Here is a 27,209-nt window from a genome sequence, read left to right as displayed (position 1 = left end):
AAAATAGGCAAATAGCAGCGTGCCCCTTTCCCGTTCCTCAAGAACAGGACACAAAGCACAACCAAAAAATTTCCAGCGCAGTCATATTTGAGAATCTTCCCTAGGGAGTGTTTAGATCATGGGTTATTTTTGTCATACTTCTAATGGGCAAAATTAAATCACTCTGCCGTTGTGAGAGCAGTATTTACACGAGGGACCACACAGCCTGCGGGCGTGGAGCAGCTCGGTGCCGGGGCAGCCACGCTCCCGGGGACAGCGGGTGCTGGCGTCTGGCGTGGCATCGCCATCCCTGCCGGCCGGTCCGTCCCGGGAATGCTGCGGGAAGCGGCTCCGCGAGGGGGGCGGCGAGGAAGGGCCGTGGGGCGGCGAGCGGGGCCCAGCCTGGCGGGTGCTGTCCTGCCGGGCACCGTCCTGCCGCCCCTGGGACGGCCTTGGAGAGAGCCAAGAGCAAGGCGTGAGCCCGGGAGACCCCCAGCCCCACGTGTGATCCTGGGGGACCCCCAGCCCCATGAGTGATCTCAGGGGACTCCCAGCCCCAAGTGTGATCCCGGGACCCCCGGCCCCACAAGTGATCCCAGGCCCCACAGCCCCACGTGTGATCCCAGGCTCCCAGCCCCACAAGTGATCTCAGGGGACCCCCAGCCCCACAAGTGATTCCAGGCCCCCAGCCCCACATATGGTCCCAGGCCCCCCAGCCCCACGTGTGATCCCAGGCTCCCAGCCCCACAAGTGATCTCAGGGGACCCCCAGCCCCACAAGTGATTCCAGGCCCCCAGCCCCACATATGGTCCCAGGCCCCCCAGCCCCACATGTGATCCCAGGCCCCACAGCCCTACGCGTGATCGCAGGCCCCAGCCCCACAAGTGGTCGCAGGCCCCACAGCCCCACATGTGATCCCAGGCCCCCAGCCCCACAAGTGATCCCAGGACCCCCAGCCCCACGTGTGATCCTAGGCCCCCAGCCCCACGTGTGATCCCAGGCCCCACTGCCCCACATGTGATCCCAGGCCCCCAGCCCCACATGTGATCCCAGGCCCCGCACCCCGGGGCGATTGCGGGCCCTGTGGGGCGCTGCGGGGGCACAGGCTGCAGACGCCCCACGCCGGGCGGCCCTGGGGCGCCCCAGGCCGCTGGACGGAGGGGTGAGTGAGGGCCGGGCCGGGCAGGTGGCCGTGGGGCCCGGGGCGGCCGTGGGGCCCGGCCAGGCCTGGGCAGTGGTGAAAATTTGGGAGTCTCTGCTGGTTTGGGGGAATTTGGGCTGCCGGCAGGGGCCACGAGCAGGCCGGGCGGGCCCACACCCGCATCGTCCTGAGCAGGCCCGGCGCGCGGGGCGCCCTGGGGGGGAAACGTCGGGGGGAAAAAAACTGAAATGGGCTAAACGCGACGGAGGACGGCACCGGACAGCTGGGGCGAGTGGCCGTGGGGCTGCCCCAGCCTTGCACGACCCCCGACAGGGCGAGGAGGGCTGCAGGCACTGCCGTCCTCCGCCCGCAGCGCAAGGCGCCGGCGTTTCCCCCGGCAGAGCCGGTCGGTAGCGCTCACGTCTTCCTCGCCCTTTTTTTATTTTAGCAGTTAATCGCCCAAGATGAATTTTAACGTCTGGAACATCAAGGAGATGTTCAGCACGCCGACCGCCACGGGGTAAGCGCTTCGCGATTTTTACCGCTTTCTTAACATTTGTAACGCTCGAATCATGGCGACGGCGTCAGGGCGGCGCCGAGGAGCTGGGCAGCCCCGGGAGCGCGGGGACCGGCTGGAGCAGCCCTGCCCTGCCGAGGGGGGCCGAGAGACCGGGACCCCCGCCGGCTGCGGGGCCCTGCGGTCCCGGCGGGGTTGTTGCAGCTGGGAGCGGGCGCGCTTTCCGCCTCCTGCACCGCACCGGTACGGTGTGCTCGGACTGCTGAAGCTCTGCAGGCTTTGAGAAATCCCAGCCCCAACACGGGCCCTTAAATCGCTGCTAACAGTCTATATGCTAACGTACTTCTGCGCTTAAGAAATTGCCTTATCACCACGTAAAATAATTGCAGGCTGCGTGTGTGTCTGTGTGGTTTCCCCCGCGCGGTTCGTGCTGCGGGGTCTATCGAGCACAAGTGAGGAAACTGTATACGCAAGGAGCTTCAGGCTGGATGGTTTATTTCGGAGGTCTTGTGCTGTCAGTGTTAAACAATTCTTGGTTTTACCAAAATTGTGGATGTTTAATAGCATTTACTCAAATTAGGCGTTTAATGGTCCGATTACTTGAATTTAAGAGTCTTAAAACAATTGGCTGAGGAGCTTAGGAGCATTTAATGATCATTTTAAGCTACTTTGTAAAATCACAGGGATGACAAAAAAGCCCCAATATTTGGAGACAGACAGGATGACCCAGATAATGATTTTTTTCCCCCATATTAATCCTGGGCAAAATCAAAAAATGGTTCATATGGGGCTAGGTTATCTTTCATTCATTGTAGTGGATGCTAATTCATATAGAGAATTCATGTAGCGAGCTTGTCAAACTAATTTGATACCTAGATGCAATAAGATGCAATTTAAGTTTGGTTGGTAAAGAGTCTGGTATTAACACAGTGTTAAAACTTCTGTTAAGATGTGAGATAATAGTACATGGTAGTTTCATTAAGAATCCAGAATGATAAAAAAAGTAATATGGGACACATTAAAAGGACATAAACTTAGCTAACTGATGTATCTTAAATGTAATTTTAAATCAGAAATATCAAGGACTTCTGTTTCTGGCGGGATCTTACGGAGTTCGGTACGTGGCTTGGTGCTGTCTGCTACCGTTATTACCTAGAGGAAAACCTAGAATAATTACTGTTAAAAATTACAAATGTTATAAAGATCACAGAGTAGAAAATAGTGGTGGCAGGTCTTTTGACACAGAGCTAGCAGAATCCCTTGGTAGGCCTGAGTTGAGGCAAACAGCATGGTCTGGCTGTATCTCAACTAACCTGTGCAGTCAGCAGAGGCACTGAAATTAGCAGCCATGCTTAGGCTTAGGTGCTCTGCAGCCAGATGAGGAGCAGAACATCTCCATTCAGCCTCTGTGAGACCAAACCCCCCTGCGGATCTGTGGTACCCATGGGCAAGCCATCCGGAGCAGTCCGTGCCTGCAGGATGGTGAGCTCGTCCCAGGGAGCAGGATGCTGAGCTGGCTGTGGAGGGCGGCTGTCCAAAAGTGAGCTCCCTGCGCACCAGCAGGACCGTGGAGTATGGACAGGGACTTCCTGAGGTATAGCCATTAAATATATACATATATATATATATATATACTGTCTGCGTTAGTACTCCTGCAAATGTGGTGGCAGACGGTGCAAAACAGTTCGGACTAGTCTCCATGGTTCAAACACAGAAGGGGTCGAGTAAAGAGAAATGGCCCCTTTGCCCTGGTTCCTAGCTTTTGAGTGACTTTCAGGCTGCTTTCCTCTCTTGGTTTAGAATAGGGAGAGGCAGAAACTTTGCAAGGGAAGTAAGCTAAGAGGTAATCTGGCAGCTGGAAAAATATTGTTGAAACCATATTGTTCTGTTGTTGTGGCTTCATATTTCTGGAGACTCGCTGGAGACTCTGCCATAATTATATAGTCACGGCTTTGTAAAGAAGCAGGAAGAAACAGCTGAGTGAACTGCAAGAGATATTTATAGGATTAATCTATGGTTAATTATTGTCTATTAATTAACCCATTCTGCGATTCTGTTTGTGTCTGTGTTATTCTCAGCTACTAAGCTCTCTGATAGATTTACCATTGTAGGGAATTTTAAAATCAACACTGGCTGCTCTGCTAAAAGCTATTCTAAAAGCTATTCTGTTGTTCAAGCAGGAGTTCATGCAGGAAAGTCTTCTGGCCTGTCTTATGTAACACTGAGATAAGTGACTTAAATGTTCCCTTCTCGCTTTATGGAGAGAATAGATAAAATGAATCATGACTTGCAATATCATTGCACATTATGTAACTCTAAAATTATTCCATATATTACATTTCTATGTATGACACATTTTTTTTCAAATAGAAGTCAAAGAGCAGATAGAACTGCCCACATCTACAATATGTAATGAAACAACAAATATTTGGGTATAAATATCTGGAGAGCAAATACATAAGGAGTGCTACATTATCGATAGCAGAGTATTCTCCTTTGCATCACATAGCTAAAAAATAGAGCTAGACTTATCCCTTGTTTAACTTCTGAGAAGCTAATTGATGAATTTGAGCCTCTGTTAGTTAAAAAAGCCAGTTACATAAGACCTGCATTCACAGTTTTATTCACACAGTCTCTTTGGGCTGATATTACCATGATGATGGATGATAATGAAAACATAATAATAGCTTACTTGCCCATTATAAAAGTACTTGTCACATGCACATGAATTAATTGAATTTTGCACAGATGCAGGGGTCAAAGGGGAGCTAATTCAGAGAAAAGTCTGTGTCTGTCACGATTTGTTCTTTATAAATATGCATTGCGTAATTCTATTGTCTTCTTGGTACACACAGATTTCTCTTTTATTTATTTATTTTAAAGCAGTTACATTTAAGTGTAGCCTGGAAACCCACAACTTTCATTCTGGTCAGAGAATGAACGGAGGAAACTTAGTGAAGAATATGAATCTATAATATTCTGTAGAGTCATGCAGTAGGGAGGGAAACGAACAGAAGTGCAGGTGCCTGCAGGTGATCATTTGAGTTCCTTCCTCCTCCAACGTGTCCTGTCAGCTACAGTGTCTTCCCTTCCTTTAGTTTTAACTAGTTTATTAATGCAGGGAAAAAAAAGAAAAAACACAGACAGGATTTTAACACCAGCTCCTCACCACTCCACCTTATTTTTTGCAAGTGAGTCGCAAGGGTCAAGTAGGGCATAAAACATTACCGAAAATGCAGCTGGGTTTTTGGAGAAGTTAAGAGGAAGGAGCAGGCTCTCAGCAGGCAAATTAACTTTTTCTAAAGGGAGAGAAAAGTTCACACATAGGAGTGTGAGCATGTGCGTGAGTATTTGAAATAGTGGGAAAAGGTGTTAATTACTTTTTCCCAACTCACTTACCCTGTTACTAGAGACTTTTCTCACTACAGCAGGATATGATATATAATTCCCAGAATGCTGCCTTTGAGGGACCTTTAAAATGAAACATAAAATTAGCATATAATATTGGCAGGATACGAGCCGTGCTGTGAGCTCTTTGCAAGCTCGAGGCGGGGTGCTGCTTTTGAGAGCAGCTGTCACCAGGGCCGTCAGAAATGTGGAGCTCCGGTGACACAATGACGTCATGATAATTTCTGCCGAAACCCTGGAGAAGGGATGATTTACTGTGACCCTTCCGTGCCTCCTTTCTCTCTGTGCTGCCTGCCATGTCTCAGAGCAGACTGGAGACTTGGGGTTTTATTTGTAATTTATTCTGAGATGCACGTTGCTTCTCTGCAAGTGCTGGAAGCCTAAGAAAATAGGGTGGGGAAACCGGGGTCCCTTGTTTTAAATACATTTGTTGACATAATAGACATCTCAGAAACTTAGCAGAAGGAAGCTCATCAGTTCAACGCTGTAATATCAGGGTGCCAGTTATTTAAGGAGGAGGGGGGAGGTCATGCCAATAGTGCTGTACAGTGGGGAAAGCTTAGAGTCAGTTTAATCGTATTGATAAACAACTCAATTTTTTTTGGATTGAAATGCCTAATTAGGGAAAGTGTAGTATTAGATCTGCACTGCTGACTGCCCCGCGAGAAAGGCACGCTAAGAGAGATCACCGAGGATCCGGGAACAGCAGTCGCGGTAGCAGTGATACCTCAATTAGCCTTTTATCGATTGGATTAGCGTCACCAGGATGTGAGGCTAAAACTACATTTTCAGACACCATAAATACCTGCCTAAGCCAGGGAACTCCCAGAGGACAGAATACACGTGCCTTGGTCCTGAGCTGAGCACAAAACCCTCCTTCAGAACATTACTATTGTAGTGCTACCATAAAAGTGACGAAATGAGCTGAAGTCAACATCTCTGCAGGAGCAACCGAAGCCAAAAATCCACTACAGAAATATTTAATTAAAAAAAAAAAAAGGATTGACATAGAAATAAGGAAGCTTGCTCAAAAGAAATTAAAAGGGAGAGCCAAAAGGGTTAAATGCTTGCCTGAGGCATAGAGATTATTTAGACCCGATATTGAAGCTCAGGACAAATGCCTACCAGCTATCAAATGAGGCTTGCAAAGGACCAGTACTAGACTGGCATGCTTAAGCAGCATGGTAAAGACGACTACTGAAATTGAGGAGACATCCTTCAAGAAGTTAGAGCTTTATCAAGGAGAAAAGTAGAAAACAAAATATTTTACACTGAAGTTACCAGAATTATATTATTCCATGAGGGGAAAAAATGAGTAATTTGCTAAAGGCATAGAAAGTAATAAATCGACTTTCAAACACATCAGAAACAGAAAGCCTGCCAGAGAGTGTCAGGCCAATATACGATGAAAATATTAAAGAGACATTCAAAAAGACCTGTAAGTTAAGGCCTGCTTGGGCTATTACTCGATATAATGGCTTATTTCTGCTGCTGAGAAAAAACTTGCAAGTTTTACAGCCTCATTGAATTGTTTCATGAAATTCTGTCCCACATAGCAGGCCCACAGGTTTTGAAGTCACCTGAAAGCCACAGAATTAGGAAAAAATGAAGGAGACAGCCCGATCAATGACTGAGAGAGCAGCCGTAAAAAATCTGGAGCCTTAGAGGAATAAGAAACCAGGGCTTTAAGTGTAGTGTGCAGGCTGGAAGATGGCTTCAGACTGGGGGAGAAAACTGTCTCCAGATGTCTAATTCCTAATATGGTCAGGAACAAATTTGGTGCAAGTAAACAAGGCTGCTCCAAAGAAACCTCCGACTCCCCGTCCATAATCTCCTCGTAACGGAAGGGACCTGAGAGGCCCTGACGACAGACTCGCTGCTCAGGACAAAAGGGATAACATGGTTTCCAAGGTGAGGAATGTTTACAGAGGATTGAATCACATTGGAACAAATAATAGAATTGCTCACAGAAAGTAAAAATGACCCTGAGGAATTAAAACAAGACCAGAAGGAATTTGAGCCTAAAATCCGGAAGCGGAGGCAGTTTGAGCTGATAGCCTATAGGGAGTTCGTTGTGGTTAATACATTAGGGTCCGTGCCAAGAAGGTGTCTACAAAATCTGTTTGTAGAGAAATTTCTTTTAAGATACGGCTCAAACAAAACAAATGATTTCCAGCAAACAAGTCATTCCATTCCAGAGGATGGAAAACAGACGGATAGTTTTACACCGTGGCAGTTCCCAGTGAAGAGACAGTGAATGGCTGGAAGCTGTAATAGCAGTTAAAATTCCTTAAAACGCCCGTGGATGCTAAAGCTCTTCTGCACCCAAAGCACACGCTGATCCTTGCTCGTTCGCTGAACGCTTTGGCAGCCAGCAAGAAGTACCAGCGAGAAGAGCACGGCAGAGCTGGAGTCGCTTCCTATAGATACAGAATAAAGCTATGAGGAAAGCAGGTGGAAAGGAGCTGCCAGATTTTCCCGTGGATTTGTTATGACGCAGTCCTGGTCACTGAATGAGAAGGAGCAGAGCGGGCTCAGAGATTTTCTGGACAGGAATCAGGAAAAAAGGCACTTCTGTTGCACTGATGCAACTCAAGATTATCACCAGGAGTAAAAGACCACTTCTTCAGGCAAGAAGCCTTATTGCACGTTGAAGAAATCTGTCAGGAAGGCATAAACGAGCTTCATCCACCAGGCTTCTGCAGAAGGATGTTGGCACAGATTCAGCGTGGGTGATATAACGAAATAAAATCATTTACAGGAGTCTGCTGCAGCACCGTGAACAAATGTTATTCTAACGCTCAGTTTGCTTGTCCAACTGCCTCCTAAAACTTAGTATTGGCAAGTAGGGATGGATCCAAACAACAGAGTAAAAATCGTTCCTGTTGCCAGATGAGGCCTCTGACAATTTATAGATTTTTAGCTTGTCAGCGCAGCTATAAACATCTAAGAAACACAAGAAGGGAGAATTGCACGGTGTATTTCTCTCAGTCCATTGTATGTGGCAGCTGTTTTGAGGCAAGGTAAAACCTTTGAATGAAAGGTGATACCTTTGCAGACGGTCATCATAAAACGTTTGGTGGTGGAAATCGGAACTCAGAGAAAGGGAAGACGTTCTGAAAGGATGCGACTTGCCTTGCGGAGGGGGAATTCCCATGGACAACACGGAACCTGAGCCGGCGGAGAACTGCTTGACTCCCCAGATATGCAGAGGGCTGCACATTTTTCGGCATGCTCGTATTACAGAAAGCGTTAGAGTTGCCAGTGTTGCAATACCTTGTGTAAAGTCAGGTGGCAAAAAGGAACGATTCCATGGGTCAGCGGAGTATGAGCTGGCACTTTTGTAGCTCACAAGAACTTATGACTGCACTTGTCTTATTCCTAAATCTTTTCTGTGCCAGGCACAGATCCTGGTGCATATACCCTGGGAGCCCTCTTGGCACAAATGCACAAAGGACTCGGGAGATGGCTCATTGCAGCAGAAAGCTGAGTTCTCCTGGGATGAACTATTGCATCACCTAAACAGGGCTTCCAGCCGGGATTAGGTATCTAGAATGTTTTCCCGCTGTTTATAAGGAAGCGTTATATTTAGGACAGATCACGCATCCGTGAAGCTCAGGAATCCTGAGAGAAGTGGTCAGGTGGTTAGAAAAGCCGCGGTTGTCCGATTTCACCATCGCAGACTGGCCTGGGCCCAAGCGTGGCCACGCCGGTGTCTTGTCCGCAGGCTCATGTTAGTATATTAATTGCTAGCAGCGTTAAGCAAGGGAGAAAGAAATCTGCCGCGCGGGGGAATGAGTGCACTCAGGAGAGACAGCTGTTTCCTCTGCCCTCATAATTTGCAGAAGTGTCATCGTTCCTGAACTGCTCACTGGGAGAGTGGATGTGAGATAGAAAAATGAGACTCTGGAGCATTTGACAGCCTTTTTTGGTCATAGCACCAGCGCACGGTACGGTGGGGAAGTCACGTGGCATGTGAAGTCTCTGGGCTGCAGTACTCCTCAGAGTGTCTGTAGCAAAAACTCTTTATTATTAGGAAACCTGTAGTTTGGACGTTAAATAATATAAAGGGACTGAGAAAATGAGCAGGTTATGGGATATGAAATGCACTGATTGTACCAGACACTTTCAAAGGGGAGTATGGAACTAGATATTGCCATTAAAACACTTAGGGATTGTAAAAACCCTTCCCCAAACTGAGAGAGAGTTTCCCCTGGCTAAACCCGGGAGGATACCGCAGACTGGTGCCGGAGCTGCGATGCCGCGCTGCAAGCCGGGTGCTGGCCGTGCGGGGCCGCGGCAGCCGGCGTGTCCCGTCTCTCCCCGACACGCTGGCGCTCGGCAGCCGCCGCTCGTCATGGGTTTGGTTTGTGGGTTTTTTTTTAGCAAAAGCTTAGTTGAGAAGGCAACGAAGCTGTGACGGTAAAAGTTACATTCAGATCTTTTTAAATTAGATTTGGGGTCTTCAGACAGGTCAAGGGAGAAGTTTTGAATTCAAGCAGATTTATGGGACTTTCTGAGGATCCAGAAACTCATACCTCCTCTGCCTAATTTTGTCTGCAGCTCAGTGGACTCAGTGGGTGCAAAGTTAAAAGTATTAGTGTGATATTGTCACTGAGTCTACTAAATGAAGAAGAGGGGGCCTGAACAGTTCAGCCACTCATAGTAAATCCTTTTCCTGTTGTGTGTATTTATGATGCTTGGGCTCTTTCCAAAACCGGAGATTAAATGCAAATTTCACTGCTAATAAACGTTGGGGTGATCATCTTTCATTAGACGCATGAGTGAATCTCCCTTCCCTTTTTCCTTCAGTTATATGATTTTATAGGAAGCAAAACCCTGCCTGAGAGTCTCTTCCATTAATTTTGATCTGCAATGCTCAGTTCTGTTCTCCCCTGTTTTACCAGGCACGATCACAAGAAAGTCTTCGTGATGTATTAGTAAAACTTTTGCGTTGAACTAATTTAGTCTGTTTTCTCCTCGTCCCTTTTTAAGAAATGTTCTATAATGAGATTTTTGTTCCCCTGGGCAGGCTGGGGTAAGGCCCTGCGCAGTGAGGCCCCGGGTGGAGGAAAGGCTCGCTCAGCCCCTGCGGTTTCACCTATTGCTCCTGAGGAGCAGCACCAAAGGAAGCAACGCACCCCTTTCATTTCATTAGCTTAAAAAACAGGACTGAGAGCATGAACCTGGCCCCACATTGCTTCTGTTTGGACCTAGCCTGAGTACTCCAGCAGGCCAAGGCAATGGGGTACTGAGCATGTGAAAAATGAAAAAGCCAGCTCCTTTGCTGGCAAAAAAATTGAAAGCAGCCTCTGACAAAATGAGAAATGGTACGGCCATGTGGGAAACCTCGGTGAGAGGGAGCCCGGTATCACACCGCAATCCTAGGTGATAAATTGGTAGAGGCAGTGTCCACGAAGAGGAGTAGAAACAGAAACGTGGTGCAAAATCAAGGCTAGCCGGAAAGGGCTTGTGTGGGTGACCCTCAGGGAAAATCAAGAGAACTTTTGAGAAGCGTGATATTGCATATGAAATATTTCTAATAATCGGATCAATTTGGCCAGTCATCTGCTACCTATTTATTTGTGGTTTCAGGAACTATTTCTAATAATTGGATCAATTTGGCCAGACATATGCTACCTATTTATTTGTGGTTTCAGCATGTCCAATTAATTTGGAGAATAAATGCCCAAGAAACATCAAGTATCTGTAGAAAAGTTTCAGCTTCTTGGAATGGTTTTCCAATAAGCCCAGCCACATCTGGCTTGCAGCAGAAATTTTTATCCAGTGTACTGAAAAGGAGGAGACCTGGCACTTGGTACAAACAAGCCCCAAGGTGTCCCTTAAGCTAGGACTGGCCAACCAAGCAAGGAGGAAGGGCCGAGTACCTTGTGGTTAAACACGCGTGGGGCAGGGGAGCAGTGACTGTGCACAGCAGCGGGCTACGAGCACTCACCCAGCGTTAAAAGCTCAAACGAAGGGGGAAAATGAGCAAAGTGGGGCAGGCGATGCTTGAGCGTCTGCAGCCAGTCTGGTTGGCATTTCTGGTCTTTTGCTTTTTAATTGCTTGAGATTCATTTGCAACCTGCTCTGCCTTTTTTCAGGCCCAACAAGTTTTCCGTTCGGGGCAGCGCGCCTAGCGATTACTCGAGTTTGAGCGATTCCCAGCTCCTCTTTGGCTCCCAGTTCTGCCCGGAGAACGCGCAGTCGGCAGCGGCGCTGCTGGAGCTGGGCACCCAGGCGGGCCAGCAAAACTCCCAGGACGTGAGTCTGCCCCTCTCGTTTAGCCCCATGCAGGGACACAGCTGCAATTCTGAATGCATGAAAAATACTGCAAACAGGGTGTAAAATTCCCTGCCCCCAGAAAATGTTAATAACTCGTGAGATCAAATATCTTTTGATGCTGTAAAAAGAGTACATATTTACTGTAACTAACCAAAATATCTGCCTGATCAACTAAAAAACTAGTATTTGTAATAGATTGTTATTGGGATAGGTATTATTTTATTTTGCTGCATTTTTTAAATTACTAAAATGATACAAAGTTGTTCTCAAGTTAAAGCCTTCAGACCAGCTGTCTAAGGTACGATATTCCATTTACTCCTTCTGTGAGCCATGCTGTGTTTCGCTTTATTAGCTTCCTGGAAGAGTGACAGAGAGAGTCAGTATTTTCTTATTTACTTCCGTGGGCTGAAAATTAACTTGCTGTATTGCTGTTATGGCAGATGCTCAAATGATTTTGGATGAAGAGCTTCTGTGCTCAAAATCCTCCTCCTACAGCGTGTGGCTTCTGATGTTACCAGCCTCCCTAAAATAGTTCCTTCACCACTAACAGATACCTCTGGAGCCAAATAAAGACACCTGACAGCAAAGATTAGGGGAGAGTAATTGTGCCAGCTCAGTGGCCCTAGGCAGTCGTTCGCTTCCCGATCCTATCTGCTCTCCTTTGCATTTTGCTGAAGATCTTGCCCATTAACTGCAGTAGCTTTTCATCAGACACAGCAAAAGAAATTCACTCTTCAAGATGAAAAACGACAATCTAGTGGAATTTGCATTTGTTTATGTTTTAAGGAAAAGGCATTTCCATTTTGGTCACACAGTGTCTGCAAAGTTTGTAGGATGAAGAAGGTCTTTACGGTTTGCCTATTAATATTAAATTTCTTGTTCTTATATTGAAGCATGTGAAAAACTGATCTATGGTCTGCTGATGTTGCTACTTGGCAGCAAAATGATGTCCTCCAACAGGAAATGCGATAGGATTTTATTTAGATTAATGTATGGGGGGCTCCCACTGGCACCTTTAACTTTTCCACAACTTGCTCTCCCCTGAACTTTTGTGCTGTTATGAGGAACACCGGAGTTAATTGATGTCTGTGTTCAGCATATAGTAAAAAAATGTGTGTACCTGATGATTGCAACTGACTGAAAATAAGCACAAAAGAGGGAAAAACCCGAGTCTGCGGGAGCGCAGGCTGGGGCTCGATTCCACGGGAGGCTGATTTAGGTACGCTGAGCGAACCATAATCTCGTGAAATTCTTAATCTCCTCGTCCAAGCTGATCTGTCATGTCCAATCACTATGATCCCTCTGCCTGCAAAGCATTTGGTACACAAATGTTTTTTGCTAACTAATGTTCTCGTTATTTTTATAGTTCAACATTTTTCTTCCTTTTGTGTGACAGAGCGAGCCCAGTATTTTTACCAAATACCAGACAAAACCACAGCTATTTGATGAAGATGCAAAAGAGAAAGGTTTACTTCATTTTGGCGCAGGAAGAGTGAAGAGTGTCCTGGAAAATTTTGAAGTGAATAAGAACAAAATAAAGGACAAATACGACCGGTACGTAGACATCCAGAGTAAATTATTTCTGTGAAGGGCGTGTTCACTCCCCGCAGTTCCTTCTGTCCCTCTTAAAAGTCATACATGACCTGGCTGCATATTTCTCCAAGAAAAGTATCTTTTGGGGTTTTAGATAATCTCTGATTGGAAAGAGTCACAGGATAAGAGAACAGGGTTTATTTGGAATGAGATTTATGTAACGCATTCAGCCATAAGCCACAAGGACCAGAAAGAGTATAACCTGAATTTGCCTTTGTCCTTCTTTATCTGATCAGCAGATTTTTTTGTCTGTATTGATTGATTATTAAAGCCCATATTTCTCAAAGTTTTGTGGATTTTACTGGGAGCGATCAAAGGGACAGTTAGGGCAGCCTTTACATCCAGGGCAGAGGAGGAGACTGCCGAGCATACTTGCGGGCAGTGGACGATGCAATGATTACATCTGTAGAAATCGACACATATCTCTATAATTTTACTTGTCTACAAGATTTTTATATCTGTGTTTTTGCTAACAGGCAAGTTTCATTTGCTAATGAGCTCTTCGTCAGATGTTAAGGATTTAATATACCTGTAGGTCCTATAGGGCTTTATTGAACAAGCTAACAGTTTCAATCTCAAAAGTGAAAGATGGCAAACTCCCCAGTGGAGCTATAAATAATTCTTAGCTCTGCTCATTTTGTAATGTGACATCCAAAGTGAAACACATTTTTGTTAAAAGCCTTTAACTGAATCAGACTGTGTATCTTTTTCTCTCTCTTTTGCAATGGCGCCGGGCTTCTGATAAGGCCAAATCTGATGTTTTAGTGCCTATTAGGGAGGAAGAGGATTTTTCGTACGTGAATTATGAGGAATGAACAAATTATTTTAAATGTTTTGTCAAAACTGTTAATTATCCTTTATTTCTTCTTTGAATGAATTGTGCTTCTTTCTAAACTCCAGACTCCCTCCCAGGATTAGAAACAACTTTATAGAAATAGCTATATTATCTTTACAAAGATAAATGCATAACTTCCCAATTTGCATCCCCTGCCAGTTTGACTATTAAGATCAGTAGCTTCCTTTACATAATGCGCCTCGTGATTAGACTCTACCTGGCCTCCCCCTTTTTGGTTGCTGCAATTTGGATCACTAAATGATCAATTCAAAATGACCTGAATCTTTGGAGAGGAAATAGGTTATTGCTTTGCTTAGCAACAGCCCTTGCATTTTGGTTTGATAGGTTAATCATGCCTATCGCCTGGGTCCTGATAGGCTCCCTCGGTTCAAAAGGAGGGATAACAGAAACCACAGGCGTAATCTCAGGAGAAAGGGATTTGCCGTATTTGTTCCTCCTGGCCTGGGCTTTGTTGATGCTGAAGCTTTTCCCATATTTTTCCCACAGTTATTTCAGTCCAAATATAATACCGGTGTATCCCCGCAGCTGGCGGGGCACCTCCACCAAGGCTGCCTCCTCCCAGGGAAGCTAGCGCAGCGGCAGCTCCCCAGCAGCTGACGTGCAGTCGTGTAAATGCACCCTGAAACTTCCAAGAGGTGCACAAATGCTAGGCCAAAAGTGGGAGAATAAAACAAACATGTATGTGTATGTGTGTGTGTATATATTTTTTCTTACTCTACATAGCAGTATTCATGTTTTCCAAAAACAAGTACGGTGACTTCAAACGGTTACGTCCCTTGCGGTGCGCACGGCGCTGTGCTTGCGTTGTGCACTGCGCTGTGCCTGGCAGCATCTCCTGGCTCGCGACTACTGTGAGCTTTTCGATCTCTAACTGCCTCCGCAACTCACGTCTGTTTTGTATTTGCTGTTTTTTTTTCATTTTAGTGAGGTTTTAAGCACCTTTATTTCCAGTATCAAAGACAGGCTTCAAGGGGTAAGTTAACTCAAATCCAGAGCCCAGAATAAGGGTGAGTTAGAAATGCTATAGAATATGCACTTTCTCCCATTTACTGTGCTATTTGAATTATGACACTGTTTGTCTTGAGCATCCAGATACTTTAAGCCAACAATTACCGAATTTTTCTGTACGTACCATTCTCTTTGTGGCCTATCTCTTGGGTGACCCCCTTGCCTCGGAGTCAGCAACTGAGTTACCTCGGGGCTAGGGAGCAAGAGCAGTCTCTAATGGCTGCTTGCAAATAGAAATTCTTGTTTCCTTCCACCTGAAGAAAGTAGGCTCTGCTCTGCAATAACTGAATGCAGTGCGGTCTTATTGTTTGAAGGTTAAAGGTCCCCTTTTCATAGTTAATTTGATTAATGTTATTATTAATGTGTTTTTTTACAGATTAATACCTCTATTTCAAAACCTGTTAAGATTGCTGTAACATTTCATGAGCCTTTTGAGCCATTCCAAGTCTCCTTTGGGGATGCAACAACAGCTGGACAGACTGCTTTAAGCGCTAGATAAATATGCATTTTTGGGCTGCAGTTGTTGTTCTGTGGTGTTTTGGGCTGTGTTTTTGCAAACAAAGAGAGGACAACATATTAATTCTCTCATTTACCGTGGTTTTTGCAGTTGCAAGAGTGCTTGGACAAGTTTGAAGAAACGTTCGATTCAAGAAACAAATCCGTTTTGGATCACCTAGAAACCATTTCCAAGACATGTAAGCACTTTATATGTAAATTCTGTTAACAGCAGAGGGCATTGTCAAACTGCTGAAGGCGAGTGTGTTGGCTCCAAGCTGGGGTGAGCCGGGCAAGTCATGCCACTCACAGCTGCTCTTCATAAGGGAGAACAGCAAATAACATCTATCCACAGTATGGACTCGTTTATTTTGCCATTCTTTCTCTGCTGGCTTTTCCCATTGCCTAGAGACACTATCTGTTTTCTTTTGATATTAGCGTTTTCTTGCTGTGCTGTGTCGGAGAACTAAAATATTGAGTGGTTAGACCCCATGCACATGCAGATAAATGAGCCTTATTGCTTTGTGTTCTGCCCGGAGGATGACAATTTTTAGACTAACTGGCGCACAAATGAAATAGCGCTGACAGATACTTATAGCCTGAGTAGCCATCTTCAGTTTTTACACCTTTCTCAAATTTTCCTATGTAGATTGAAGTTTTCATGGCTCCTCAATGCTTGAGGTGATTATATTTTGCATTTGAGCAAAATAATGGTAGTGCTCTTCTTAGGCAAGAAGCAAGTAACGAAATGCATTTTTCCCTGATAAAATGGTGACCTCCTGAAAAAGTCAATAATATATAACACTTCTGAGCAGCTCTGGCTCTGGAGTGGCTAGTCATAGAAGTCTTTATTGTGGGAGAGTGCTTCACAGAAATTGTTTCTAATTTGGCTTAGATCTGAGCCTTGGAGATTGCAGTAATTTTTAAGGCTAGCATTATTTTTTATCAGCACTGTGTCAGGGCTCTAAAGAGAATTGGACTGCTCTGTGCAAGCACAGGAGGCCAGCTCAATGCATACAAGAAATGTGAAGTGAGTTATATCGTGTGAGTTCAAGGTAGCAGACCTTCACAGAAGCACTACAATATTTACCATGCAGTAAAATGTGGCTTTCATGAAGCACAGCGTTGGCAGATACCCTTTTAGTCAGTACAGGCCTCTCGGGCAAAACAAATGGAGCCTGATGCATTCTTCATGAGGCCTCGGTAGCTTGTACGTGTAAAATACCAAGCTTGTTATACTAAGAGCACTCCCTTGCAGTGCTTGGCAAGTGATCTTGGTGGGACCTTAATGTAAGCAAGAATCTGTCCATTTTGGCCGTCACAACAAGCTTCCTGTTACACATTTACCCAGTTCCTAATTACTTTGGTGCCTCAGCTTGTCTGCTCTGAGGCAGGACTCTGCCTGATTTCGTACACCCCTTGCACAGAAATTGTTGTCAGGGCATTGAAAATCAAGTCTATTGTTCGTGATTCCCCATCTTCCTTCCATGCCATTTGCTCAGCTGTCCTGCTACTTCTGCTACCCGTTTTAAATAAATGTGCTTTGAATGAAATGAGAAACCTCCCAGAGGTGCCTGCTGCTGATTTTCAAAGCAATTGAAAAGAAAAATTGGCACTTTCCGTAATGTATCATGCTGCAGAATGTTGATTATATAATGAAAATCCTCACACGCTCCACAATGTTGTTCTTTTTATATTTCTGGGAGGTTCATCTGTCACTGGTTAATTGCTGATAAACACTGCCATTTGACTGGTATCACAGTGATGGATAATTAAGTTCCCACCACATAAATATCTGCACTAGTGCCTTGAAAAGATCCCAGCTGAGGCAATTCCTTCAGAAAGACTGGTATGAAATTCCTAAACTCAGGCGATAAAAAACTAAATTCAGAGCTGATAAAGGACTGAATGCCAATGGCTGTTTATACAATACCTGGGGACGTGGGTGACTTGGTAGAAACATGTAAAATCATTGGCAGTGGAGGATTTCACATTTAAGAGATGAATATAGCACTGGAAGAGGCTCTCTTCGAAGAGAGCAGTGCACCAGGACATTCAAAGAGCCATAAAAAGTAAAGAAAGGTGTAACCTGAAATCAAGTCTCAGAGTCAAGGAGCACCACAAGCCTCATTTATAGCAGTGGGTAGCAAATACATTTGGCACAGCCTACGTAGCCGCAGCACTAGAACAAAACAGAAAATATTTTTCGAAGTGCATTTCCAAAGCATTTCCAAATGCTGTTGGGCTGGCATGCTCCATGTAATAAGACAGAAACTGTTCTCTTCTGAGCGCTCGTCCATATGTGTGTGCACGCGGTGGGTAGAGCCGTGTCTGGCAGCGGAGATGGGATAACATTTGCCTGAGCAGCTTCCGCAGAGGCACAGCTGCTCTCCTCACCCACATTTCGGTGTGCCGCGCACATGGATGTAGACAGGCAAGCAGGCCCTATGATGGGCTCCGTTCCTCCACCTTACATAGTGCAATGTATGAAATATTCCCCTTAAAGAGGCCCAAACTGACACAGTTCTCTGACAACACCCAGTGTTTGGCGGGTAGTTTCCAAACACAACTTGCCTCGGGACTCTCCAAGCCCAGTAGTGGCTGGCAAGGTTTGCAGGGGAATTTGTTATGTTTATGACAGTGGGATGTGACCTTGTCTGCCACGTCAGTAGGATCTGTCCCCTTACATTCTGCATTTCTGTGGATCGAGAAGTGGAAAGGTTTGAAACTGATAAGCGAGGCCCTTTGCTCATGCAGCTGCTAACTAACTGCGCAGTGACTGGCAGTGAAAGTTGTTGAGATGAGGAGCTTAATGAGATCGCAGAAACAACTTGACGCAGATGTCAAGAGGATGTGCAGTTACCTTGGTAAGCGATGAAACCCCTCAAGGTCGTATCTCAGGGCTTCAGGCAATGTCTATAGCAGAACGGGCTGAGAGCTGGGGCAGATCATCCCACGTTGCCCTGTGGAGGTGTCCTCTGCCGTGCTGCGGATCGGGACCCAGACTAGGGGGGCACCAGCCTGCCAGAGGCTGCTCGGTTACTGGGGTGGGTCCGAGCAGCACGCAACCACGCCAGCCCCGGCATCCCGCACGCTGGCACAGCTCAGCTCACTGCTGACGGTGGAAACGCAGTGCTCTGCTGAGCTCCGAGTCATTTTCACAGCTCATGTCTCATCAGGTTCATACCACCTCCGATTTCCCTTCCTGAAGCTGGGCGCGGAGGAACCAACCTCCCTCGAAAATGTTATTTAAAGCTGCTTTGCTGTCAGTGCGAATCTCAGGAAGGCTTGCATACGCGTGGATGATAGATACGCAGCAGAAGCAGTTGTTGTTTAATATTTCTAGGCTGGGAGACCGATGCTCCCTCCCTCGGCTGCTGGGGTTATAGTTTTCAGCTGTCGGGAGTGCAGCTGCCCGGGAGCCTGGGCTGATTTGCCTGAATTCTCCGCGCGGCAGAGCCTAAGGCAGTGGGTCCGCCCAGGGCCTGCCCCGAGGCCTCACGGGGTTTTGTCTCGTGACAGATTTGACATTCCCTGTGTTATTAATGTAAACTGGTAGCATTCAAAGGCAGTGCTATAGCGAATCAAAACACAGTGATGATCCAGGCTGTAAAAAAACGTTCTGTTTAGAGTAAAATACCTTAAGAGAGAGAGGAGTCTATGCATAAGCCATCCATTAACTAAGGGAAGCATTTTCCTCCACGAGCAGGTTATTCAGTAACTATCTGCTGCAGATTTTATTTGAAGAAAACTTTCTCTGAGGCAGTTATTCTTGCTCACCTTCAAAGACAAGAGATTTGACTAAAAGGGTTCTGGATGTGCTCTAGTTTGGCTGTCTCAATGCTTTTTATTAAGTATAGATAAAACCTGCATTTTTATTCTGTTTAATAATGTTTGACAAGCCTGAACACTCCTCTGGCGTGGAAGGGAAGGCACTTGCTCCTCCTCTGTTCTGAATATTTTCTGCAGAATACTCCTACACATACGAATAAAACACTTCCAAGAGACTCGCTGTTGGTCGCTTGCCTGCAGCACGCTGTGCTGAGTCAAATGTATATGCAGATCACAAGCCCAGTGGATACAGCGCTATTTTTAGAGTAAGGATACCATGTTGTAGAAGAGCAGACAGACTAGGGAAATCAGAAAGCTTTAAAAATAATTCAGAGCTAAAATTAAGCATATGGGGAAGCAGAGCAAGCTGAGGTAAGCTTTCCAGTTTGGGCCTTTCTGTAGCCTCGCTACATAGAGAAGGGATGCGAGGAAGTGACGTGAAAGAAGCTTGCTCCTTCTGTCACTGCTGCTTTCCTCCTCTTTGGAGGATTCCCAGCCTGGGAGGGTCTGGGAGGCTCCCTGAAAACCTGCCCTCCAATTGTGGGTAGCCCTTAGGTCTAACCAGGGAGATGCTAAGTCTAAAAGGGTCCACTCAAACATTCGCTCCACCACTAAAAAGCCATTCTACGTGCCACAGCTATCCCCCAGGAGTTTATAAAAAACATCTAAATATGTCAAAGCAAAAGACAAAAGCTTAAAAACTACAGTGAGAGATCAGGCCAAGCAAATTGCCTGCAAAGGCAGAGAGGCTATTAGGTGAAATATGCCCAGATAGTCCTAAAAAATGAGCCTTGTTCCCACAGAGAAGGAGACAAAGCCCAGGGATGATGGACATCCTGACCCAAGGGATAGCTTCCTCCTGAGCCTTGGTGCAGAAGGTAGTTTAACTCAAAGCATGTGAAGAAGACACACAAAGTAGGCAACTGCAGTGTTCCTCCTCCCAGATGGCAGCCGCATGCCCTGTGGCCAAGCATCAGGGCTTTGGAGGAAGGCAAATAAAGACAGAAATACTGCCTGGCATGTAGGCTCCCCCTGCCAGGAGACGGCTCTCGGCAAGCTCCTGTCCCTCGAGCGTCAGCCTCACGACACCTGACCAGCACCTTCGCCAGGGCAGGCAGCCTCGTGCCACCAGACACCTCTGTTTTGTTAGGCTGAATAAGCCGAACGCTTTCAATCTCCTTTCGTAAGAGGAGATTATCATCTAATCACTTAATTATCTGCTAGCTTTTCTCTGCACGTGTCCTCGTTCAGTCTGTCATTGCACATCAGTGGCTAGAACTGTCCATGGGCTTCCGACCGTGCCGTGCTCGCGCAGAAATTCATGCCGGTCCCAGCTCGTAGGCCTTTGCGTGCCATCCTGCTGTATCTCACCTGGTTGCTCCAGTGTCACAGTCCAGCCCCCCGTGCTGGCGTACGGCTTTGGGTCACCCACTAGGTGCCCAGCTGGCTTTTGCACCCAGGTCACTACGGCAGGTTTTAAACAGGCTTGGCCCATGAGCAGTCCTCAAGAGCACCCTCCAGAACAGCGTTGTCCCCTCAGGACACTCCGTGCAAGAGCTGATGTTTTCCCTTTAATGGAGTCTTTATCCATCTAACCTCAACTTTATTCACATTAGGTAATGCTTGCCAATGAAAAGCTTTGTTTAAATCTAGACAGAGGCCACTGCATTGCCTTTGGCAACGAAGTCAGCGCTCTTATCATGGGATATTATATTATTCAGACACAATCTTCCTTTTATAAAACCTTGTCCCATTTATTCCATTTTCCTCCATGCCCCTGATTACTCTTTCCTTCAAGGTCTACTCTAAACGCTAGGACAGTATGAGGACAAACTAGTAAGCCCATAATTACTCAGATCTCTTTCCTCTCTTCCTCCCCGAATGTACTCTTTAACTGTCCCTGATTTCCTATAGAAACACAGCTTGTATGATCACATTCTGTCTGTCTGTCCCCATTAGGTTTTGGCTCTTTGGCCAATTCCATTAGAATCTGGCAGAAGGGCAGAGCTCACCGAGGTAATTAAGTCCCTGCGAGTTTAATGAAAATAGCTGGCAGGAGGAGAAGAGCTCCTGACTGCTCGGTAGCTCTGCAGCGTGAAAGCACACTTCACTGGAGTCGGAGAAACTGCACGGAAAAGAGCCGAGATAAACGCTCCACATGCAGGCAAAGCTGCGGCTGGGCTCACAGCTCACCAAAGTCAGTCAGACAGGTTGAATCTGTAGCAAAAGAGGATTAATTAATTGCAGAGCTCATGTAGCCACTTGTTGGAATATAGGCTTTATGCTGCCTTTTCTCAGCCTCTCAGCGGTAGTCTGGGACTCCAGAGGTTCAATTATCCAGGCTGGGCGGCTTGGAAAGGCTTTGTTTTAGCAGGAGTGTTTTGCATCCTCTTTGGATGCAGCTGGGAAGCGTTCCACCCCAGCCACGTCATCCGCACACACCTTCCCTCATTGTTCAGAAGAGCCACCAGACGAGTGTGGTGAACGGCTCCTCCTTCCCTGCATCACAATCCTGATCTTACAAGAATACTGCTGTAAGACTGCTAAGGATTTTCCATCTCCACCCATGCCGTAAGCTGTACTCCTGTGCTGTAGTGTATTAGGCACAGCAGTGGTTACTGCAAGAGTAACTACAGCTACACGGGGGATGTTTATTTTTGTTCAATTGTTTAACAAAATTCCTCTTTTTTAGCAGTTTTTCAACAAGACTGACTGAAGCCAAGAGCATCATGGTCCAGTTGAAAACTCCGCATGGATGTCCCTCCCCGGGTCCGTGCTCCAGCAGGCCGCTGCCAGCCACGGTTGCCTTTTGGGGTTCCAGCTGCAGCTGCTCGATGGCTGGACGCAGCCGACTGCCTCCAAGCCTGTTGCTGATCCCACTTCTTCCCAGGATCGGGCTCGCTCGGCTGTTCCCAGCCAGGGAGCCCAACCTGATGCTCAGTGTGCAACCTGAGTTTTTGCCTTGGTGCAGGACGATGCATATGGAGCAAATCTCTCCAAATTTCTCTCCAAGAGCGTACACAGCAGCACCCAGCCATCTGCAGCCGGTGTCCAGTGACTGGGAATCCCAGTTCTTTCCACACTCCCTTATAGTGTCCCACTGTCCCGCTAAGGCAGCCTTCCTTGGGTTACCAGCCTCCTACACATTTCTATCACATATTCTCTGCTTGGCTGCACTTCATAATCATGAACCTCTTGCACCTTCTTCCTGTTATTAGGAACATTATTATTCCTGCCACACTTTCAAGCTCCCATTTGCCACCAGCTAGTTACAGAAGTGGGTCGTTACGTTGGGGTTCCCTTCCCGTGGGCATGCTTTTTTTGCATTTAGTAGAAAACTAAGCTTCAGCCTTCCTTGTGCTGAGCCAACCCAGTTTTTCAGCTTCGCCTAGCCTTCCTTCTCCAGCTGCCATATTAATAGAGCACGGTAAACACAGTTCGGCCTATCCTCAGCATTTTATAAATTTTAAGTGCTTTGCATTAAACATGTACCCTGTTGTTCATTGCTTGGTGCTCAGGGAGATTTCAGCCGGCAAATCGCTATGGTTGCACAGCACAGTGGAGTATTTCATGCCAAGCCTTGGAGGAAGCAGCAATAGTATTGATAGTACTTTATTCACATTTACAAATGAAAGACCAAATGCATTTTTTATTGATTTCCCTGTTTAGTGCAAGATGCGCTTCAAACTCACTGCGGCTCGGTGCTGAAAGCTCTGACAGATAAAAGCCAAATGGAGCAGACACTGCTGGAGATGGAGAGAAGACTCGCAGCTGTAAGTACACAGATTTGTCTTGTATTCTGAATCGTGGTTCGGAATTTCTCCCATTTCTTCAAAATATTAACTGAATATTAAATTATCTTCAAATGCTGGATTATAAAATAGACAGCTCCTATTCTGATGAAGGGGTAAGATATTAAAATGCTAATTCTAGGCGAGATACTAATGCTTACCAGGGGTCTGTTAAGAGTGCTGTAAGCTCTGCCGAAATCCCCGTCGGTAAGAGGGGAGCCCGCCAGCGCCCTGCTGCGGCAGGCGCCCGGGGAAGCGCTGCTCTCATGCTGGCGCACACCTTCGCCGGAGGAGGTGGTGCAGCACCTGCCTGGGGAGGGAGGGGGATTGGGCAGAAATGCAGGACCTTGTCTCATCAGCTGGGTGGTTCCCCTGGGAGAGAAAAAAGAGGTCAAAAAGGAATAATTGCCAGAGACAAGAGCATTGAAGGTCAGAGACTTCCCGGGTCCTGGACAGGTCTGGATTCTCCAGAGACCCTGCTGCAGGAGCTGCTTCTGGCAAGGAAGTGTCACTCCAACACGTGAGAGGGCAACGCTACTGGGAGAGGGGCAGCACAGTGGTTAGGAGTACACCTCGATCCAGAGCTGTCACTTTTGTGGGACAGTTTGAGAACACGTCCTTACACAGGGAGATCCAGTTTGCTGATCTTTGGGTTCATACTCAAGTTACAGGGTCTGGCTGATACATAATACATACCAGTTCCTTGTCTGCCTACTGTTTTTGCATCTTTTAATGTGTTGTTTACGGCTTCTGCTCTGCTCTCTGCTCCCCCAGAAAGATGCGGAGATCTCGGAGGTGAAATCCAGCATCCAGCTGCTGAAGGAGGGTCTGGAGTCGCTGCCAGCTCAGCTGAGCGATCAGCACCTGAAGCTGTGTGAACAGCTAGGCTTCCTGAAGCTCCCCAGCGCCTTAGCCGAGCTGCATACATTCATTTCCACCGCCAAACTCCCCACGCACATGACGGATAGCTCTTCTCAGACCTCCCCTGGCACAGGGCAGGACTGTGCTCTCGATAAGGAGAACGCGCGCTGGCCGTGCTGCCAAGGCAGGAGGGTTTGCAGCTCCTCGCTTCCGTCTCGGCCCCCCTGCGTGGCAGAGCAGCACGGAGGCTCCCACGCGAGCCGCCAGCTCGTGGGGGACAGCACTTCCAGTGGTGGCTTAAACACAGCTTCAGGAAGGAAAGTCAGCCCCGTCGCTACAGTGGCAAGTGGCAGAGAAAATACTCCTTTGCAGGAGATGAAATCTGCTTTAGAAACACAGAGCTATGCTAACAGTCCTTGTATGTGCTGTGCTAGCAATCACGCTTTCGGAAGCAGCTGGAAGAAACCCTGTCCTGTTCCTCAGGAGGCGTCGCTACCGACGCCGCTGAGGAAGGTGGTCAGGAGAGGCACAAAAGGGTTTAAGCCTGTGACACAGTCGCAACAGAGGCAGCCTCAAGTTTGCCACCTTTCTGTACAAAATGACATGTCTGGGCAAAAAGACAAGAACTCATCCACGGTCTGTGCGATGGAGAGCACAGCTGTAGGAAACAGCGCAAGACAGAAGTCAGGAAGGATCCCCCGGAGCAGAGCGGCAGGGCGGAAGAAAACGTACCCCGCTAGGAGAAAAGGAGAGCTTTCGAGATGCTCTGACAGTGGGCTGAAGCAAAGGATGGCACACAGGATTTTGGAGCTGGAAGGCTCCAGAAATAATTGCTTTCCCAGATATACGGTCACTCTCAATTCAGGAAGCTCCAACCCAGTTTCTGCAGCTCCCAACCAGCGAGTGCTAAGCAGCGTTCAGCAGCGGCTCACCAAGAATTGCTTGCAAGGGCCCCGCTCCAGTCAGGACACGCAGCAACTTGTAGACAGAAGAAAGAGAAGTCTGGAAAATAAAAAAGGAGCAAACGTTTCCCATATGAGAAGGAATCTTTGGGATTCCTCTCCCCAGGAAAACGTATTTTCCCTGTGCAGCACAATAGGTGAAAACCAGATGAGCTGCTTCAGTGCCCCAAGCTCTGCGAGCTCCAACAAACCGTGTCCTGCCGACACGGTGGCTCAGCAGAATACAGCATGTTGCTCTTTAGTTTTTGATAGCGATTACTCTGATTGAAGTTTCTTGTTTAGTTTTCAGGGTTTTCAGTGCAGGCATGGCCGTTTCAGGCACAGTTTATTCCTCTAGGTTTATTAGCTGTTTAGGTTCTTACATGATTTGCTCTCACGGGCCTCCCACGTAGCTGAGGGAGCTCCTGGGGGATCTGGAAAGGAGGAATGAGTTTCTCCTGTATACATTACAGCCACTTGAAAACAGAGAAGGCTTGCGCCCGGCGTGCTTTGAAATGTTAGTGCCCACTGATATGTGGTAAGGGACTGCGGCGAGGCCTGGGGAAAGCTCTCCCCCTGCGTGGGAAGCCCATGGGGTCTGTGTTTCTCAGCCCCCCACTCTCGGCAGGGATGCCCTTGGCTCTGGTTGCTGCCGTGTCCGTGCGGCAGAGCAGCTCTGCGGCGTCCACCGAGGCGTTCGCTAGGGAGGACGCGGCTGGCAGGTCACGGGCACGCGGCTGGATCTCCTGCCGCCAGATTTAGCACTCGGATCCACTTGAAGCTTTTTAATTGGATATATGCAATAATATCTCTGTGGCTGGAGGCTGTAACGCTGTTTTTTCATTCTTTGTGTCTATGTTGGTTCATATGTCTAAAAATTTAGCTTTTTAGTGCCCTAGGAAGTAGCGGGTGTTGTTTTGACTGATTTCAGTAAGGTTAAGAGTTGTCCCAAGAGTCGTGTGTGAACTCTGGACTTGTAAGAAGTTGTAAACTTGAAGAGTTGTAAGTTTAGCTGAGGAAAGGAGAGTCCCAGCATCTCAGCTACATTGATTGTTGCATTTCTTCTCCTTTTAGGCTGAAATTTCTTAGTCACTTTATTTAGTTGCTATCTAATTTGGCTTGGGTATCTCTTAACTAATCAAGAACTTCTTCGTCATATGTATTTCAAAGATGGTGGTTCTCAAGCAGAAACCAAAAGATGCAACACTTACACTCAACAGACAAAGCAACCATTGGATATTTCTCTTCCTTTAGAAATCTATAATTTCCCAATGAGGAATGAATCCAGACATACAGATTTTCAAGTCAGGAAGGATTATTCTGATCATCTAATCTGACAGATATAGCAGCTTGATAACTTGACACCCCCAACTCCTGCAGAGCAAATCTTTCCAGGATATCCAGCCCTGATTATAAGTTTCCACTGCTGCAGGTATTTTTATCATGTTTGGTTTTCCGATCTGAGACGTTACCGGCAAAGGAAGCATTTCAATATTCACGAAACAGGTCTCTTGTCTTAAATACAAACAGTCTGAGATTATTTTTTCCTGGATTTAATAAACCCATTGTTTCTTCACAACCGTCCAGTTTCTTTGTATCGATTTTTAGGGGAGAGCTGGCGAGATGCTATTTCAGGAGGTGAACAGACAGCTGCTCCTTAGCTGTTTATGTCCCCAGGATGGAACCAAGATAATTTTTTCGGCTCGTCTCTGATGTTTAAAGGAAACGGTGGCCTTGTTGCAGTTATAACCCAGCAGCGCCAGGTTACAGGGGCTCTGCTGCGCTCCCATCCGCACCGCGACCCCCGGGCTGCCGGCAGCCGCTCAGTGCCAGCTCGGCACCAGGCTCCCTTCACCCACGGCAAGGGCAGCGTGACGCCGGCGCCTTGCTCGCAGCTGGGTGCAGTGACATTACTTCGCAAGGGAGGAGGCAGGTGGGAGGCCTGGGCCTGCTTGGGGCGTGTTTGCACCGTGTGAGCGCCCCGCGGCCGAGGGAACGGCCCCCAGCGTGCCCCATCCGCGGTGAGCCCGAGACGCCCCGGGACACCCTGGGGCTAGCGCTAGGCGCCCAGTGCATTTGCATTCGCTCATTTTATGCTTTTCTTCTGCAATTGTGATTCCTCTGCTGGGCAAAACCTGCTCTTCAGAGCCTGAGCTTTCTCCTGCGTTTAAGGCGCTGGGGCAGGGGAAGCCCTCGGCCCCCGACGGCGGGGAAACAAGTGCCAGCGTCGCCCGCCGGTGCCGGTGCTGGCGAGTCTCCGGGAGGGCAGCTCATTCCTCGGGAAGCGGCAGCATCGCACTCGCCAGCGCCGGCGCCGGATCGCTGAGCTTGGAGGGACCTCTGGAGGGCTCTGCCGCAGCCCCCGCGCAGCGCGCGCCGCCCCGGGGACACGGATGCGGAGAGCCCAGGTAGTGCGGGCGCAGAGGGGCCTTGCTTGGCGGGAGCACCAGCGACCATCGGCTCCCCTCCGCGTGCGGCCGGTGCCGCACACCGGACCCATGCG

At 47.4% G+C, this 27,209-nt stretch overlaps 1 protein-coding gene across 1 annotated transcript; it reads left to right on the top strand.

Moving 5' to 3' along the window:
• Positions 1–1,584: 1,584 nt before the first annotated feature.
• Positions 1,585–26,279, top strand: IHO1 (interactor of HORMAD1 1). Its single transcript, XM_064518560.1, has 7 exons — positions 1,585–1,640; positions 11,150–11,309; positions 12,727–12,884; positions 14,704–14,752; positions 15,395–15,482; positions 22,783–22,886; positions 23,679–26,279. Exons 1-7 carry the CDS (start codon positions 1,585–1,587, stop codon positions 24,993–24,995), a joined length of 1,932 nt encoding a protein of 643 aa, XP_064374630.1. The 3' UTR covers positions 24,996–26,279.
• Positions 26,280–27,209: the final 930 nt, after the last annotated feature.

This window comes from Dromaius novaehollandiae, chromosome 12, assembly GCF_036370855.1.
Source record: "Dromaius novaehollandiae isolate bDroNov1 chromosome 12, bDroNov1.hap1, whole genome shotgun sequence".
Taxonomy (NCBI): domain Eukaryota; kingdom Metazoa; phylum Chordata; class Aves; order Casuariiformes; family Dromaiidae; genus Dromaius; species Dromaius novaehollandiae.
Note: the sequence above shows the minus strand (reverse complement) of the source record. Positions and strands in the feature narration are given on the sequence as shown.